Below are 13996 nucleotides of genomic sequence, written 5' to 3' on the forward strand. Positions count from 1 at the left end.
CTAAACATGGGGCGAGTCGGTGACACTCCAGCTACATGATCTTGGAGATTATGTGTGCTCTTCAGGCGGCCTAGTCTTCAGTCCATCTGACAGGTTTGAATATATGATGTGATCTGTCTTATCAGGCTTGCTTTAGTGGTATAGCTAGCTTCTTTGGCGATGATCATGACTGCTACCAGTTAGCTATCCTGATTGACCCCGCGTTGATTATCCTTCGAGCTGAAGATTACTGCTCCACCACAGGCAGCCAGATCATGCGAGGTTGCCCATTTCTGGTCCCAGCTTTGGTTCTCTCCTAGCGGCCCGTCTCGCCCGCGCATCTTCCGCTACTTTGGACCATTCTCGTTCCGCTGATCTCCTAGCGGCCGTACAGCGAACATATTAAGTTCGTCCTAGGTTTTGTTATTTGAAAGGTAGTCTAGATCCTGACTACGGAAGAGAGACTGGCCAGAGTCCACAACATGATTGATAGAGACTGTGGAGAGGCAGAACCTGAGCGCTGCGTACAAGAAGAGTAGACTTTATATGCCATTGTTTTGGAGAATCTACAGACACAGATTCAACAATCCCGGCACACAAGCGAAGACACAAGTCGAAACGCAAATTGATGACTCAAATGATTGCCACAGTTAGACAAACGTCACCCTCCTCTGATTGACTCGGACCGGAGAGTATCCGATATTTGCACTTAAGCTGGTCCAATAAGGTGGGTGGAAGTCCAGGGTTGAGTAGTGGTCTGAACAGTGTGCTGGCCATGCGATCTCATCCAGCATGTACTCGTGCCGGCTACATCATTGACCCATGCTGTACGGACACAGTTCGGCTTTGAAGCACAGAGCTTCATGCATGCCATATAGGACGGTTGATTTAGAGTACCCACATCCCAAGCGCCAGGATCATTCACTATAAACCAATCAGCATGACACAAGACATGGAAATGGGAGATATACACTTGGCGTAATATATTTTCCATCTCTTGCCAGCAATAACCACCTCCCGTCCATCATCGTTTCGGGCTAGAGTATGTGAGTCAATGTCGTCCACAGATATAAGGGGAGGCCTACCAGGAACGAAGCTATCAGGGACCATCCGTGGGTTAGACAGTCGCGCAATTTCTTTGTTTGCAGCTGCGAGACTGTTCTCGCACGTGGTTTTTGCGGCAGATATGCTGCTCTTCTCAGCTGCACACTGCGCCAACGATGTACCACATTGCTCCTTCTCCTGTGCCAATTGCTCCTTCTCCTCGAGACATTGCCGTTGTCCCTCGGATGGTCCAGTGGCGGGATCATGTTTCTCGCCAGGTGTCAGTAGTACAGCACCCGGGACACGCAATGAGATGGCATCTGATTTGTCGGACTGCCAGCAGTTTCCAGCATGCCAGACCATGCCATGGCATGCTGGCTCCGCCGTACATAGCCGAGCACACTCTTCGGGGGATGCGCTCTCCTTTACCTTCTTGGGAGCGGGAGATATGTAAGACGTATCGCAGGTGACGGTGTAAAAGGTGGAATCGACTTGAACTTGCCCTGCTTGATTGGGACAGAAGCGATTGTAGTCAGCCTTTGCGACGCTGCTGAACCACAGTGACGCGAACAGGAGGGACACGAGTCCAGACTGGTAGAAATTTGGTGCACCCATCTTGAAGACAGTTAACAGAAACAGAGGATGATACTCCAAGAAAGCAATGGGACAAGCTGGTGCACGGGCTGAGTTTTATAGAGAGCATCAGTATGCGTGCTCTTGCCCATTGGCAACAGTCCAAGTCACATCATGCCTGCCAACTTGCAGCTTCAGGTAGCCACCACTTTCTCCTTTTGCCAAAAGAAGGAAGAGTGAGCGACCATGTAGATCTCAGGGTAATCCAAGCGTCCAACGGGAGCAATCTGCAGCACTGAGTCCCTGACTCTGTAGACAGAATTGGTGGCAACTGTGAGAGCTGCGATATCCAAACGCGCGCACTGTGACGGAGGCTGCATGGCAACTGGAGCTGAGGGATTTATCATAGGCTGTATCATGCTTCTTATCACGGTGGCTAGCTGAGCTGAGACAGGAAAACATGATGAGTTCGAAATATGCACTATGCCTGCAGATCGATCTCCACGACCAGCTCATGCAGAGTAGCGCCCCGCCGATCATAGCCCAGACTATGGAGTATTCTGCAATTCCTTCAGGCTGCTGTACCCAAAGTTGCTTGTAACTGCAGGTTAAGCCCCATCTCCTTGCATTTGGAGGGCAGACCTCGGTTCTCCGTGCGACAAAGGAATGTTCGCCTGGGCCTTGTCCGCTCGGCCGATCCATTACAGGAGAATCAGGAATGATGTAGTAACTGTAACCTCAAGGTATCTCGTCCGTCCCCTGTCAATAATGTGAGGGGTTTAGGGCTAAGAAGCGTGACTATATAACGTGGCCATGATTCCGTCGATTGAACACCATTCATGCAATCCACCTCGTTTTCCGACTTGTTTTACTACCCTCGAGCAAGAATGAACCTCCCTCTGGCACTCTTGCTGGCTACTGGAGTACTTCAGGTGGCCTGCCAGCAAGCGTCTGGATTGCAAAAAGCCCTTGATTATCCCTCCCGCCCAATCACCCTCGATGACATTGTCCCGTCCTCTTGGCGTAACCCTACCACGGGCGAAACCGACCTAAAGTGCTGTCCAAAGGGGACCGTGTATGACGGGACCAGGTGTCTGCTGTATCAGAAGGACATCTGTCCCGAGCACATGATCTTCGAGGATGGGATGTGTGTCCATACCAACGGGCCACAATGCCCACCTGGCTTCAAATATCAAGACCATCTATGCGTGTCCACTCAAGACCCGCTCTGCCCGTCCGGATCCAACTGGATAAACGGGACCTGCACGCTGTCGATCCCTCCCGGTTGTGATGCTGGATATGAGTTCAGTGACGGTCACTGTGTGCACCAAGAAGGTCCTCAGTGTCCACATGGCTTCTTCCCCGAGAACGATCGGTGTATCTCCCGGTCCAATCCGGATTGTCCCGGTGGCTTACGGTACGACGGCGAAAGCTGCATCGCCAAGGAGGGGCCGTCATGTGGGCGACCGGACCTAGTCGTCCTTGATGGGAAGTGTGTTTCCAAAGAGCAACCGGAGTGCCCTCCTGGGTACAAGAACGATGGTTCTCATTGTCGGCTCATGCGTGACCCCGAGTGTCCCCCTGGAACAGTGTCTCGAAATGGGAAATGCGTGTCTCAAACCCCGCCCACTTGTACATCGGGCCATTTCGAGGATGGGCAGTGTCGAACGGACCAGACGCCCCAGTGCCCTCCGGGGTTGAACTTGGAGAACAAACGATGCGTGCGCCGAGAGGGCCCCGTCTGTCCCCCTGGATTCGCTTCATCCTTCCATCGACCCTCTCAGACCGGGCGATGCTGCCCAACGGCTTGGACGTGGGATGGTTCCTCCTGCATCCTTATCCATACCGATCCCGCATCGTGCCCGGAAGGAACTGGGTTCGACGGTGAGAAATGCGTCAGAGCTCCTCTCGAGCAGCCTCTCTGTGATCCCCTACTGGAGCTCCGCGATGGTTACTGCGTATCAGAAGAGACGCCCGCCTGCGACGTAGGAGTATGGAATGGACAGTATTGCCTGCTCGATGAAACACCATACTGTGCGCCTCCTACTCGGTTCAATGGTGTGGAGTGTGTCTCCACACAGCCCCCGACCTGTCCAGAAGGCTCGCATGTCCATGCCGACCACTGCCGTGGCGACAGGCCAGCGAGCTGCCCACCTCCCCTCCGTCTAGTCAAAGATCAATGCGTGGATGCCACAACTCCCGAGTGTCCAACAGGCTTCACTCTCATCGGGACCGTCTGCCGTTCGGACAAGCTCCCTAAGTGCCCCGATGGTCAGATGTACTGGAACGGCAACTGCATCATCCCGATCACCCCCGAATGCCCGGACGGATTCCCACCGGTGGGTGATAAGTGCCTTGCAGACCTCCAGCCGGAATGTCCCCCAGGCTTCCGAGTCGAGGGCAAGAACTGCATTTCCACCGAGAGCCCCGAATGTCCCCCGGGACTCGATCGCGTCGACGCAGACTGCGTCCATCGAGACCCCCATCCTGTCCCCCAGGCACAGCGCCAGACGGAAACCGATGCATCTCGCTGGTACCACCTCAATGTCCCGACGGTCTCGTCCCGCGAGGCAGCGAATGTGTCGCCAATGATAACCCCGAATGTCCTCCGGGATTCCGTTTCCTGGATAACCACTGTGTCTCTGAGAATAAGCCCGAATGCCCGCCCGGCTCTAACCTCGTCGGCGAGGAATGTGTCGTTGAGAAGGCCCCCGACTGTCCGCCCGGTACGGAGTTCCACTCTGGGATGTGTGTCTCGACGAAGCGGCCTGAATGCCCCCGGGCTTGGAGTTGAAGGATAATAAGTGCGTCAGGAGGTCGGAGCCCGAGTGTCCTCCGGGTCAGAGATTCAATGGATTCTTCTGCGCGTCCACAGGTGATCCGCAGTGTCCTGAGGGAACGAGCTATGATGGGACGAGGTGTTCCGTTAATGCCAATCCTTCTTGTTATGAGCTGCAATATTGTCCCCCTATTGCTCCATCGCAAAATGTCTTGGTGGCATGATCGCACGGAGCCTCTTCAGTCAGTATGGCTGTCGACACGCATTTGACCTATTGTTTTTAGGGCAGCTCGAGTTCTCGGTCTCAGTGATTTAGTCTTCTGTCGTGTGTTTATTGCGGTGCAGGAATTAACTACATATTATCCAAGTCATTGGATTCATATACTGTCTAGTATGCCTGTTCCTCTTGCAGCAATAGGATCATTCTAACTCATTTATCGTTGTCGGTAGTTAGGGATGTAACTAAGTGTCTTTATACATTGCTAGAAAGCCGTCCTTCCGGTCTTGACGGATCGAAGCACACCTTCTTCAGCCAGCTTCTTGATCATATTGAAGAGCATAAAGTCGCATCCTCTGCGAGCAATGATATTAATCGTCACCGGCCACTGCTCCGTCACCATGGTCACGGGCGAGTAATAGTCCACCTGTCCGAGAGGAATGGTAAAATCCACACATCTACAGCCAGTCAGCTTGCCCCAGACATGCGCAAGACGCTACTTACCCAAATAAAGTACAGATACCGCTGCATGACACGTCTGCATGCTCAGGAAACACATTCATGAAGCTCGCATTGGGGCTGCTGTTCAAATCTTGCTCACGGAAACTCGGCAAGCCCCCGGTGCCTCCGTCGCAGATCATCACAGCCTCAGAGCATGAGTCAGAGGTCTCGTACAACACTTCGTCCTGGAACCAGTTGACCGCTGCGGCTTTTGTCTGCAGGGCCTGCTCGTACACTGCCTGGGTGATATGGCTGACATCATATCGAGTCCACGCTTCCCTCCACTGCGCGTCGACCGGGGGGAAACGACCTTCATTCCTCGCAGCCCAGGTCGAGATCAGGGGTCCATAGACCTTGGTGGACTGGGTCCACAGCTGTAGCGTCGCCCCGGCGTCGTATAAGAGATTCCAGTTGACGAAGAGGTCCCCAACGGCCTCGGGGGAAATGGATGCATTGCTCGCTGTGGCGGTAAAATTCGTCCGCTCGGTCGTCATGTTAAACACACTTGTCATGCCGTGAAGGAAATTGTCGAGGATGGCCTGCGCTGCGGGATTGGGCAGAGGGAGATACTCCACTGGATATAAGATCCGCTTCGGAAATGCCGTTGTATCTGGTACCGATAGAGGGGGTAGACTATTGATCGAGGGATCTTGATGAAGGTCTGGGGTATACCAGGCTTTGGCGAACTCGGCCCATTCAACAGGATCGCGAGAGAAGACTCCGACAGTATCCTCCCCTGCATTCAGTGGAACAGCACCCTCAAGCGACATCATACCCTGGCTAGGACGGTTGCCAAAAGTTCCCGATACCGAAGCAGGACGACGCATCGACGAACCCGTATCCGTCCCTATTGCCGCGTCAAGCCAATCGTACGCAGCGATTCCGCATCCCCCTCCGGAGGATGAGGCCGAGCAGGTCAGGTACCCATCACCCCGAGGATTAAAGGGGGCCTGTTCATCAGTCCAATTCCACGGATCTGCAGCCGACGCAAATTGAGCTAGCTTGAACTTGCCGACTATCACCGCTCCGAGGTCGATCAATCGTTGAATGGCAGGAGCACTCGAATTGGCAATCGGGGTGACCTGTATCCACGCCTGGCTTCCAGCTGAGGTCTGTAGGCCTTTCACGTCAAAAAGGTCTTTTACAGAGACTCGTTTACCTGCCAGTGGTCGATTGTCATTCCAGGAATGAATTCGACTGGGCACAGGGATCAGCGGGCCCCAGAGCCGTGGATTCATGGCAGGTAGCGCAGTAAACGAACCAATGCCGTCGTTGGAGGGATATGCACCAGTAATAAAGGTGCTAAAGTTGTCGACATACAGTCGGTAGGTGTCAAGAAAAGAGACGGACCCATTGTCGACGAGAATGGTAAATGGACCTGGTGGCAGGGATGTGCCGTGGTCGTCCTCTAGCGCATATCCATTGCTCGGGATACGATCGAAAGAGCTGGAATTGAATAGAAGACAAGCCGCGCCGTGGCTCCTGAGATATTTCTCTGCCGTCGAGTCCAATCTAGACTTTGAGACAGTCGATGTGAGATAGATTGCGTACAGGAACTCGGGGGAGAAGACATCATCTTGGGTCAGGTAACGGGAAATGGTAGTCTCAAGATAGCTGCCGGTGACCACACTCTGGTTCACCAGGATGACTGTTGCTGGCACAGGTCGAGAAGTACTGGTGTAGTTCAAATTGAAGATTGCTCTGGGATGTTCGATGTTGGCAAAGTATGTGACGTTGCCAAGTTCATATGTAACCCCTTGAGCGGAAGGCTGCACATTGACCATGGGATCCTGTCTGCTAGAGATCCCAGAGACAGCAGTATAGAAAAGCAAAAATTTCACGAAGACAGCTATCCAGGAGTTCATTTTGAAGGAACCATTCTAGCATGGATCCACTTGGCTGTTCCTGACGACCGTGGTCTGCCTTTATGTAGACGAAGCAGACAGCAGCCTTTGAGATTTGGACCGCAACATATGCGTCTGTCATATGCAGAGTATGCCTTCTCCCTTACTGAGGTTGTTGGATGTCGTGTTTCTCAATTCTCGATCCTATTCGACGGGCGTTGCCAATGTTGCACGACAGCCATACACCACGTTCCGTGCTAGGCGATATTCCATGGCCTGGATTGGTGGAGTCGAGACATGTTTGATTACATTGCGTCAATTTTGACAGACATGCAGGCACTGTTGCTTCTAGATGCCACATTCGCAAGGATCCTGACTCGCATGGTAGCATTCCTATTGTTCTCGCGTGCGATCCTATTGTTCAGTTGGTCAATATCAACACCACCCCTGTCCACATTGTTTCTCCTGCAATTCAGATTATTGAGCCTAGGGGAGAATGGCAACCAGTAGTTGATTCATTCTCTAATGCATCTCGCCGTTATTCCGTCCACACGTGGCATAAATTTCCGGGCCTCCATGACTCGTTCAGTTTTCATCCCTGTCTCAACCCCCTGGGCCAATTTCAATTGGCTACAGCATGCAAGCTGTATGTGATGAGATAGAAGCTTTAGGGCCTTGGAAAGGTGGCAGAGAATAATAGAAGCCTGAAGGAAGAGGCATGAAGATAAGTCAAAGGGGGAGTTTCTGGATATTAATCGATCATTCCGCACTGTGCACTGTTATTGCCATGAAATAAGCCGTACTCTTCTGCTAAAACAGAACGAAAATGCTTTTGTAAAGCAAAGTTATATGCAGGTTGAATGTGTTAGCTGGCCAGACAACGTGAAGCAACGCAATATGCGGCGTCCGTAGGGGAAGGCCATATCATCCGCTGGCTCCAGCACCCAAAGAGGGATTCAGATTGGGGGGTAATCAATCTGTGCAGTTAATCTGTGAACCGCCAACCATGAGTCAAGTAAGCAGGAAATAGCTAAGATTCACAAGACCATATGTGAGTCTGTGCAAGTCCTGCAGTGTCAATTGGCGACATTAATCAATTTCTCCTTATATCATATACCGGGGCATAGAAACATGCTCATGGGAACAGCAACTCACAATACGATTGACATAGAAAAGAAAGAAAAGAAGGACACAGTAATCCTTGGATCACAACAAGACTGGTTGTTCTATATCTACCATTCCTTCTTCAGACTGAATAAATCCTTGTCCTCAGTCACGGCATCGCCCGCTGCCTTAAACACCCTCAGAATCTGAGAGTTCCTCTGCTTGACATGGCTTAACATGATCTTAATGGCCTTGCTGGCCTGCTCTGCAAGAACCTTCTTATCTGCTTTTGCTGCTTCATCGGCGATCTCATGTAACTGCTTAAACCAGTATAGCCATCTCCAAGGACTAAATCCACTTGGTGCTTGTTGACCTAGCTCTGACTGGACAAAAGTGAAGCCACCTCTCCTAATGGTACTGTTAGAGCAATCATTCCATGAGACATCGGATAAGAGTATGATGTTATGCCCGGCCTCTCGGAGCCAGGCACATGCAGATGGGAGTAATGACGCGATAGTCATTATATGGATTGTCCGGCGAGCATCTTCGGCATCTGGGTTATTAGAGCTGCCAAGGGGACGCACAGACTCGAACGTATTATGGAAAAGAATTAGAGCAACCTGGCAAAGCTGATCATTGGCAACGCGCGTGGAGGCAAGCTTCGCAAGGAAGGACGCAGCATTAAGACACTGCTTTGCGTCCATTGTCGCGCAGTTGTTGATCCACAACTCTGTCATGTCTGTTGTAAGGAACGGCAGGTCGTTCCGGACAGTCCCATTGGGAGTTCTGGCAATATCGATACCAGCACCCGGTGCCGGCCTTGTTAGGGGCCCTTGTCCCCTTGTCCGCAGGATGTCGAGCACCCATCTGTCTTGTTCAAAGCTTTCGTGGGAGACATGTCTGGCGCATTGGTAATAGACATACCACAGAGAATGCAGATATGGCTCGCAGGAGTCAATGGAAGTGCCGCTCCTGCAGTACCTTTGACCAACGATCCATTCCCTGTTATGTGCTACAGATCGGAGCAGGTTGAAATCCCCTGCTCGAGCAGCCTCCTCAAAATCCGCCTGATCCGCTGGGGCGCGTGCAGCGAAGCCGCAAGGGCTATCCCGCGGTTGCGAGCTTGGTGAATCTCTTGTAAGTCGTGCATCCTGTGTTCAGATCGTGAATGAGCTGCCGTACCGATTGGAGATAAGGTTCACAAAGGTGAATCTCCAGGAATGAGGTGAGTGTTGGAGGGCAATGAGAGTAGAGAACGGATACGTTCTTTATAAAAAGGGCAGACTGGGGGATAGGTAAGGAATGGTAAGGGATACTGTCTTTACGGCAGGCAGCAACAATCTTTTGCCTCCCAGTCTGACCCGTAGATATACGATTGGTGACACGCCACTCGTTCGGGGTAGGACCGTAGGAGGCCCACTGATCAGCACAAGATCGGCAGAAGGCGTGCCCATGACTCGATATTTGGGGCTAGATACGCTGACTATCCAGGGGAATCCTGGTCACACTAGACTCTGGTGCTGTAGTGCTCCACGCCAGAGGTGAAAATACAACGAGGCGCATTATAGAACTCGAGATGACAGTTCATATGCAATGCTGGTATAGCATAGAAAACAGGACAACTATAATAGAAGGTACTAAAAATGCAGCAAACTTGTATCTGTGTCTCTACACTAGTGACTGCCTCACAATCAACCAAGTAGCAGCAGGAGAAGTACTCGCCTCAGTTAACTACCTCCTGGCAGACACACTTTCTATTGTAAGAGTCAAAATAGCATTCTTTATCCTCGATCGTGTCGGTACACTTTGTGTAGAAGTTAGCATACTCTTGGAGCAGGGTCCAGGGCAAGTTACCATTTTGAAGTCGCAATGACAGATAGCAGGGTTCCCATTTTGCGACTTATAATGGCATTGATTGGTTTTTGGATCGCACTCCTAGTTTGAAAAGATCAGGCTCTTTGTCCCTACCCCAATGAAACTTGGACACTTACTCCTGGGTACCGGACCTGAACATTGTTTTCGGTTCTGACATCTAATTCATTGGATGCTGGAGACGCTGGGCTCGCTGGGCTGCCTAATGCTCCCAGAGCAGCAGAGAGGGCAAGTCCCAGAGAAGTGACGGTACAAGCTTTCATGATGAAGACGTGCAGCTGGAGTTATTTGAGAAGCAGGAGTGATATCTTGTAAAATGGATTTGTCTTTCATCTAACCTCCAGTATGTTGGGTCAGTAGTCGTCTTGAATAGATACAATTTCAATCAGGCGGGAGCCGTCAAGACAGGAGGACAGTTGGAGGTCTACAAGTTGTTGAACGCTGGGTAGCTGGTCAAACTCACACCAAGAGCAAGGCCACCCCGAGATATCAAGCGTCCTTCCTAAGAGGGAATATGCTGGATCCGACCAATTGCTTGAGGCTATATTGTTAGCTGATTGTTGGTATCCGGCCAACGGGCCAACTGCGCAGTGGAGTAGCCGCTGGCTCCTTTCCTCGAGCCGCACCAACCTGATTGAGACGTGTCGGTCTATCGTCGTCGACTAACTCCTGATATCGTCGTTGAGACACCGGTCGATCGAGGCGATGTAACAATGACTCCATCGAGAAGCAGAAGCCAACTCTCGACCCCAAGGGCGACGATCCACGAGCGGAATCAATGAGAAACCAGACACTTGTCGGGAGGTTCGACTCCAGGATCAGTCGAATGGGCAACATGACCGGATTCTGCGAGGACAGATGGATATAAAATTGTCGATACTCGCTCCCTCTGGACGACTTCTCTACTACCACATTCAGGAACTCCACTACTGCCGTCCAGAATTCATACAATCTTTCTGCTGTCTTTCTCTGATCAAGAGTCTCTGCTCCAAACCACCCACAATGCAGCTTATCAACAACGCCGTCTACGCCGTTACTGTGCTGGCCACCCTTGCGGCAGCCGTCCCTGGCCCAATTGTCGCTAGGGGTGAGGAGTTCCCCGTCTTCAATGGCGAGAAATCCGTCATGGTTTCAACCGAGCCCTCTGCGGAGACCGGCAACGTCTTGGTGGCCATGGCCGAAGGGGACGTCGACTGCAAGGGCTCTGCCTTTTGCGAAAGACTCGGCGGGAGCTGCGACGATGCTTATCGCAAGGTGATTCCCAGCAATACCTACAGCACCTACCTCGAGTATGTCTACCCTGATATGAGAATATATGGTCTGAACGTTTGCTAACGCGACAAAGCGCTTCCAACACTGGAACTTGCAGTGGCACCTGCGGTCTTTTTCTCGGCGGCTCCCACTGTGAAGTCATGGGCCAGGATTTGATGGACGCCTACAATGACATTCGCAACCGAGGCCATTGCGCCCATTGCGGACGCAAGCAGATTGCCAACGGCTGCATGATCAAGATTGACCGGGTGACGGGTTGCTAAATGGAGTCCGCTCTTTGATCAGACGCGAGGTACATACCGTATGTGCATGTATTTAGGGCCACAGGGCCGCAATCTTGGCTTTTAGTTTCAAAATTTAGTTTACTTCTTGTCGTTCTTTGGAACTGAAACGAAGTACGTAGTAAAGCTTCTCAAATGTACTGAACTCCACCAGAATTTTCATGGTGGACCTTTCTTAGCCGCTGCTTCACTTTGGGGCGAATCCCCCTAATTCGGATAAGAACAAGTGTCCACGGTTACATCGCATTTAAGCGGTCTTAGCTAGCGGCTGTAGTGACTCTTAACCCAGGCACTAACCAACAGCTTGTCTTAAATTTCTCACCCGGTTGGTCGACAGTGTTTAGAGGCGATGATCTTGTGGGTCATCTTGTTGGGTCTAAATGTCCGCCAACCCTACCAACTCCACCACAAGTCCTTCGTTTAACTCAGGCCACTGGGCTAACTGGGTGACCCGTTCAGGGATCCTATCTTTACCTGACTGGGAAAAAGGCCCCGTAGTCCTTAGTCCCTAGTCCATAGTCCCTAGTCCGTCCCCATGTGGGCTGAGGCAATTCTCTGAGCCTCTGGCTCAATCTGCTGCCTGGGGGTTCGGTTTTCTCCTTACCCTCCCCAGGTATCCCACTTATCACTCTCGCCATTTTCACAAATTCCCATCATGCAGCGATCATGGAACAGCTGGTGTTCCCTTCGGCGGACGATATTGACCGTCGCCATTGGCGCTTGCGGTGTTTTCATCTATTTGATATGGTTTGGAATGAACTCGGACCGTGATAATGTCCCCCGCTCCTCACACAACTCATCCCAGCAGGCCACTGCACCTGCCAGTCATCCACTTCATTTCAATGCGCCGACTGCCTCACCTGTCTTGCCTCAGCGCCGCCATTGGAACAGGATCATGTTGCAACGTGGAGTTTCCAGTACGGACGAGACGACCAGAACCTAGGCCTGAGTCAGAGCCAGTGCCAAGCAGCATTCCCTGGTCTTTTCCAAGATATCCACCGAGGAGTCGAGTATTGGAAGTCGCGAGGAGGGATATCAAGAGATGATCTGAATACGATCCCCTTCAAAGATGGCATGGCCCGCGCCATCATCTCCAACGGAGACCTGTACGTCGTGGCGACAAGAGCAAAGGGGGACGACCACCGGCGCAAGATCGTTGGTACTCTGGGATCTATCCATCGGGCGCTCTCCGCGTCCGCAAATCGTACCTCACACCCCACAATCGAGTTTATCTTCTCGATCGAAGACCGCGTGGATGACGTTAACGCGGTGGGCCACCCGGTCTGGGTGCTATCAAGAAAAGCATCCGAGGAGTCGGTCATCTTGATGCCTGATTTCGGGTTCTGGTCCTGGGCCAAGAGTAACATCGGTCCATACGGACAGGTCGTAGAGCGCATCATGGCCACTGAATCCAAGCTGAAGTTCGCAGATAAGGAACAGAAGCTGGTCTGGCGCGGGAAGCTGAGCTTTGCACCAAAGCTGCGTCGGGCGCTCTTGGATATTGCACGGGGGAAGCCCTGGAGTGATGTGAAGGAGTTGGACTGGAGCAAGAAGGCCAATTTCTTGTTGATGGAGGATCATTGCCGGTACATGTTTATCGGGCATATCGAGGGTATGTTCTCTTTCACTTCAACTTTTGCTGTCCAAGGCTGACAGGTGTCGTCCATTTCAGGTCGTGCATATTCGGCATCCCTCAAATACCGTCAAGCCTGCCGGTCGGTTGTCGTGGCACATAAGCTGCAGTATATCCAACATCACCACTATCTCCTCGTCGCCTCCGGTCCAGAACAGAACTACCTGGAAGTCGAGAGAGACTTCTCCGATCTCCCCAGACGAATGGATGAACTCTTGCAGAACCCAGACAAGGCAGAGCGGATAGCCAATAACAGTGTCAAAACCTTCCGAGAACGGTACCTCACCCCAGCCGCTGAGGCATGCTACTGGAGAGCGCTCTGGGAGGGATGGGCTGAAGTCTCGGCGAATGTCACCAGCGACGTTGAACGGCCGCCGGCGGACAGGGGACTGCGGTATGAGTCTTTTGTCCTGATGGACAGTAACGATATGTTCAAGTATTCATTTGGGTCGGAGTAAGAGCACTGTGATGGATATGTATATAAATATAATAGTCGATATGATCGATGCAATGAATGACAAACATCATGATACGATTGCCTTGCAGGTTACCATCAGCTGATCATCAGCACTATAATCTAACCTCACTTGCTGAATTGATCTGACAGTGATGCAGCACCACGTGACTCGGTCATCTACAATGCGACGGATATACGAGGGGTCTGCAAGGGGCATATTCTTTCGCTTTATAAGAGTCATGTCCAATTGCGGGTTGTATTTATTGAGGCCCTTGGCTTATGCGTCCAAGTCTTCTATGATGAAAGGGCGTGTAGAACGCCCATCCCGAAGAAGGGGTTGAATAAATGCGGAAACATATATACTGCCGGGTTAGCAATTAGAGAATGACATTTACAATGACTTGCCAACAAGCTCGGGACACTCCGTAAGGTGATATTGA

The 13996-nt window shown here is 51.7% G+C and overlaps 6 protein-coding genes across 6 annotated transcripts; 3 read left to right on the forward strand and 3 right to left on the reverse strand.

Annotated features, from left to right (window-relative positions):
* Positions 1-622: 622 nt before the first annotated feature.
* Positions 623-1638, reverse strand: P174DRAFT_508299 (uncharacterized protein; the record flags this gene model as incomplete). Its single annotated transcript, XM_024831443.1, has 3 exons — positions 623-903; positions 951-1016; positions 1065-1638. 3 exons carry the CDS (start codon positions 1636-1638, stop codon positions 689-691), a joined length of 855 nt encoding a protein of 284 aa, XP_024686503.1. The 3' UTR covers positions 623-688.
* An 845-nt stretch (positions 1639-2483) lies between these two features.
* On the forward strand, positions 2484-4599 carry P174DRAFT_508300 (cell wall cysteine-rich protein; the record flags this gene model as incomplete). Its single annotated transcript, XM_024831444.1, has 3 exons — positions 2484-4029; positions 4095-4348; positions 4387-4599. 3 exons carry the CDS (start codon positions 2484-2486, stop codon positions 4597-4599), a joined length of 2013 nt encoding a protein of 670 aa, XP_024686504.1.
* A 258-nt stretch (positions 4600-4857) lies between these two features.
* P174DRAFT_361936 (amidase family protein) lies at positions 4858-6877 on the reverse strand (the record flags this gene model as incomplete). The annotated part of the gene is made up of 2 exons (XM_024821823.1): positions 4858-5050; positions 5097-6877. 2 exons carry the CDS (start codon positions 6875-6877, stop codon positions 4858-4860), a joined length of 1974 nt encoding a protein of 657 aa, XP_024686505.1.
* Positions 6878-8169: 1292 nt separating this feature from the next.
* On the reverse strand, positions 8170-9898 carry P174DRAFT_455711 (DUF3632 domain-containing protein; the record flags this gene model as incomplete). The annotated part of the gene is made up of 2 exons (XM_024829348.1): positions 8170-9173; positions 9793-9898. 2 exons carry the CDS (start codon positions 9896-9898, stop codon positions 8170-8172), a joined length of 1110 nt encoding a protein of 369 aa, XP_024686506.1.
* A 1017-nt stretch (positions 9899-10915) lies between these two features.
* On the forward strand, positions 10916-11448 carry P174DRAFT_455712 (uncharacterized protein; the record flags this gene model as incomplete). Its single annotated transcript, XM_024829349.1, has 2 exons — positions 10916-11202; positions 11283-11448. 2 exons carry the CDS (start codon positions 10916-10918, stop codon positions 11446-11448), a joined length of 453 nt encoding a protein of 150 aa, XP_024686507.1.
* Positions 11449-12121: 673 nt separating this feature from the next.
* P174DRAFT_455713 (uncharacterized protein) lies at positions 12122-13557 on the forward strand (the record flags this gene model as incomplete). Its single annotated transcript, XM_024829350.1, has 3 exons — positions 12122-12233; positions 12272-13078; positions 13139-13557. 3 exons carry the CDS (start codon positions 12122-12124, stop codon positions 13555-13557), a joined length of 1338 nt encoding a protein of 445 aa, XP_024686508.1.
* Between the last annotated feature and the right edge of the window lie 439 nt (positions 13558-13996).

This window comes from Aspergillus novofumigatus (assembly GCF_002847465.1).
Source record: "Aspergillus novofumigatus IBT 16806 chromosome Unknown P174scaffold_1, whole genome shotgun sequence".
Classification (NCBI taxonomy): Eukaryota; Fungi; Ascomycota; class Eurotiomycetes; order Eurotiales; family Aspergillaceae; genus Aspergillus; species Aspergillus novofumigatus.